The 4,360-nt window shown below is 47.6% G+C and overlaps 1 protein-coding gene across 1 annotated transcript; it reads right to left on the bottom strand.

Moving 5' to 3' along the window:
- Positions 1–3,213, bottom strand: LOC117838989 (uncharacterized). Its single transcript, XM_034719210.2, has 4 exons — positions 2,962–3,213; positions 1,869–2,263; positions 1,638–1,781; positions 1–1,549 (listed from the first exon to the last, which is right to left on the bottom strand). The coding sequence occupies exon 4, from the start codon at positions 1,521–1,523 to the stop codon at positions 582–584; it is 942 nt and encodes a 313-aa protein (XP_034575101.1). The 5' UTR covers positions 1,524–1,549; positions 1,638–1,781; positions 1,869–2,263; positions 2,962–3,213; the 3' UTR covers positions 1–581.
- Between the last annotated feature and the right edge of the window lie 1,147 nt (positions 3,214–4,360).

The raw sequence follows: 4,360 nt of genomic DNA, 5'->3' as shown, positions 1-4,360 counted from the left end.
TGGGCGCAAACAGCACAACAGTGCCCTTTGCATGGAATGGGCTCCTTTAGGCCCCTTTGCTTGCTTTGGATCCCGCTCAGGCTCGGCGGAAGATCTTTGTAGCTTTGCATAACATATTGCTCCTATCAACGCCATGAGGGACTTTTGAGGAGGGTGGTGATGCAAAGGCACCGAGGCACCACCGACAGGGAGTCTGGGACGGAGAAGATCACCGAAGCCCTGTGGCAGAAAGATGGTGGTAGACTAACTAGCTCACCGGAGAGTGGTATGGCGAGCTAGGTGGAACTTGTGGCCTCCAGGACTAGCACTCCACCGCAATGCAAGAAAGCATTCCATGCCTTGATTCAGTTTAAGTGGGGTTGCAATGCTGCATGTTCATTGTCCACTCAATCATCAAAGCCTCCTGTTATTGGTACGGGCCATGCCAAGCAAGCGCCACACCACTGGATCCTTTTCTTCCAGTGCATCCTCTCAAGCACCAAATTGAGCTGTCTTTGGCATCTTCACCTTATTACTAATACTGGCACTTCATATATGCACAAGCTAGTGGCTTCATTAACCAAATCACAACTGCCCAGGAGCTAGAGGGAGACAGCTCCCAGCGTCTTGACCTTCAGTTTCAGATACTGCAGGTAGCATATTGCTTCATCGAGAACAGCTGTGGCATCTTTGGCGATGCCCCCAGGGACAATCTTCCTGAGTGCAGCAACAGTCTCTTGGATCCTCTCTCTTCTTCGATTCTGATCGTCGGGGTTGTCACCCTCAGCTGCTTCACCTTCCCCCAGAAAGAACTTGTGATCACTCTCCACTTCACCAATGCAACAGGACTGTGCATCAGAGTCATTAACAAGAAGCTTCTGTTCGATGGAATGATCAAGCCTTGCTGAACTGGCCGTGTCCACAACAGACTTGTCAGTGCCAGAGCTGAGTTTTCTCTTCTTGGCCGGTCGCACAGAACCTGCACTAGCACCAGCACTGGCCACTGATTCCACACTCAAGGTGTCATTCTCAGCAGGAGATGGCTTCCTAACTCTGTTGAGTTCTTGAACCTTTTCATACCCTTCATCTGAGTCAGAATCGAGGAGTGCATTGATCTCATCTGTGTTCTCATGAATACCCTCAGTTTCTTCTGCTCCAACATCAGTTACATTAGTCTCATTGCTACCTTGGAGCTCTGGCACAGGATCCAGTGTCTGCTTGCTTATCAAAGGAGCTGCAATAGGAGTATGATTCTCCTGGTAGAAAACCAGAGATCTCTTATGCGAGGGATACAGTGCAGAAAATTCAAAACTCGGTGCCAATTTTGTGACAAATCTTGGAGCCATTGGAAGAGGTCTGTCAGCAACTGATGCTGTGAAAAATGGCACAGGTGCAGCAACAGTGTTCAGATATGTAGGCAATGCCACCGAATTGGCATCAACAAGTCCAATGTCAGGTGGGTAGATATTGCCCGCAGAGCTTTCAGTGTTGAATTTCCATGGAGGATTAGGCCAATGGCACCAAGGATTAACCTTGTCCGCCATGAAGAGACAACCACCAAAAAAATTACCTGAAATTAACAAGAAATTGAGCATTAGTATATCCATATCAAATAATAACAGGTAGCCACAACATGAACGAAAGAAGGATATCATTACCAGCAGAAAGTTCAGATGAACGGGGAATTCTCCCACTTGAATTGTGATGGAGAAAAATCTAAATCAGAAATTTTTCTTCAGCAGCAAATGGAGAGCAGAGCGAAGCTACGTCACAGGCTTGAGGAGATGGCGGAAGTACTCGGCCTACAGAAAATATGCCAAAGCAATGTCAGGACCATCAGGTGAAGAAAGGCAACTCTTAACAACAGCTGGCTTCTTTCCTCACATTACCTGGCAATTCTGCAGCGGCTGGAAGCAAGCTATAACTCTCACAGCGATTCCGTTCTCATGCTTAAACACGCGGAATCTTGTCTGAGCAGCTGCTTTCCACACCATTAGTACTCCACTCCGTTCTCCTCAAAAGCTTTGGCCAAGCAACCACAGCACCTTAACAGCAACACCAGAGACTGGATGGGGAAGTTTTGAAATGCCTTCACAAGCTTATGAATCAGGAATGTCTCCAGTATCCACAGAGGTGATTTACAGAATCACACGGCAGTAAAGGTTCAAGGAGATCCCCCAGCGGAACACGTCAACCGAAAGACCCAGCCATTGCATGCTTTCAGGGCCCCTGCGCTAGAGTGTCAAGTCTCCGGTTCTTCTGCTTATTCTGCACCAGAAATTACCTGCACGAGTGGAAATTCGGTTCTTGGTAAGTATATTGATACACAACCGCCCTGGCATATGCAGTAGACAATCGTATTTTGCACAGCAGTAATCTGGTCCCAGTATAATTTGAGAAAATGAGGCTAATTAAGTGGACTTTGAGAAGCAATGTCCAATCAATTCAGGGTCAAATTGGCTGGCAGCTCTAAGATCCAGGTGTCGTTAGAGCATAATGCGAACCCACAAGTTATCCAAACCGTCGGTTAACACAAGAATTTACACCCGGACAACTGGAAAGAAAAGGAAATGCGGAGGCTTTAGCACGTTTTCCCTCCCGTTGGACACCACACAAATTTTTACTACTGCTAGTGCTTATTGCATAGTACATACGACGCGCGATGAAGCATGAAATGGCGGCGCAACAATCCCCCGAATGAGCCCGGCAAAGTAATAAATCTTGGAAGGCCCGATTCCAACAAGAGTATACAGATCGATCTGCCCATTTAGGCAGACCCAGAATTGAGTGGAATGGGGCGGCAACGTAACCCCAATGCCGAATCCCACGAACACCTTGAAAAAACCCAAATCACCAACCAGTTCGACACCATTCTCAACGACGGCGTCGGCGAATTTGAGACCCCGAATCTACCAGTAGCCGACGAGACCGCAACCAGAATGGCTCCCCCCCAACCCCCACACAGGCAGCCAGGTCACTCACCAGATCGAGCGCGCGTGGGAAGAAGAAGCCGGATGGAGCGGACGGGAGGCGCCACCGATGGGGCGAGTCGAGGGGAGCACGCGCGCGAGAGGAGACGGGACTGCGATTGCGAGGAGGAGCGTGCGCGCCTCGGAGTCGGAGGCGAGGCGTGCGGGCGTCTCTGTGGGCGAGGCTGTGGGTGGCTCACGAGAAAGGCAGGGAGGAGGAGGAGGAGGAGGACTGGAGGAGGCTGCGGGGAGGGGAGGCAGGGCAGGGCAGGCGCGTGGAGTGGAGTCTTATGGGCGGGCCTTGACGGAAATGCCCCCGCGGCGTGCTGGTATTTGCGCGCGTGCACTGTCCGGCTGTCCGAGCCGTGCCACGACAATAGCCCGGTGGCTTTTCGGAGGGCGCCCGGTGGCTATCATTCCTCCAGCTCGGCCACACTCAAGATCAGTAGCACCGAAATTTTTCCTCAATGAAATCCAGGGAAGGTGCACGTCCAGCGTATGATTATTGATTAGTAACACTTGAACCTAGTTTGGTAACATACACCGTAGTAGACGTAGGGGGTGTTTGGGAGGCATGTGCTAAATTTTAGCACATGTCACATCGGATGTTTGGACACTAATTAGGAGTATTAAACATAGCCTAATTATAAAACTAATTGCACAACCCCTAGGCTAAATCGCGAGACGAATCTATTAAGCCTAATTAGTCCATGATTTGACAATGTGGTGCTACAGTAACCATTCGCTAATGATGGATTAATTAGGCTTAATAGATTCGTCTCGCGATTTAGCCTAGGGGTTGTGCAATTAGTTTTGTAATTAGACTATGTTTAATACTCCTAATTAGTGTCCAAACATCCGATATGACAGGTGCTAAAATTTAACACCTGCTATCCAAACACCCCCGTAGTATTGTTGAAATGGTCATTTGTGGGCGGCCAAATTAAACACGCGGTTTGATTTCTGCGTTTCTTCTTTTTTATAAGTTCCATCTTCAACATTTCAAAAGTTAAGTATATGTATGGTCTACTATTTATTAATTTTGATATCTTTCTAAAAATTATCACTCGTGACAGAAGAGCTATTTGGGAGAGAAGAAACTGATCTACCATTATTGCTGAATCTCTCTAAGGTTTTAGTTTTACTATGCTTTTTCTATACCATGCTTGAATTTGATTTCCAATTGTTTGGGCTATTTGGTTTGCATATTTGCAGGCTAGCAGCTACATATAGTCTACCTCTACCAATGATACTTCCAAACCTTAGCTATTATCACATAGTATTTATAGTATACTTAGGTGCCTGTGGATTTACAAAGTTGGTGCACGATGGGCTAGCAATCATTTTTCCCAATTCTTAAAGATAAAGAAGCTAGAGCGTGGGAAAGATGCGGGCAACGGAATTCATTGCTT

The sequence above is a fragment of the Setaria viridis genome, chromosome 9, assembly GCF_005286985.2.
Source record: "Setaria viridis chromosome 9, Setaria_viridis_v4.0, whole genome shotgun sequence".
Classification (NCBI taxonomy): Eukaryota; Viridiplantae; Streptophyta; class Magnoliopsida; order Poales; family Poaceae; genus Setaria; species Setaria viridis.
This window is presented reverse-complemented; position numbering and strand designations above follow the sequence as displayed.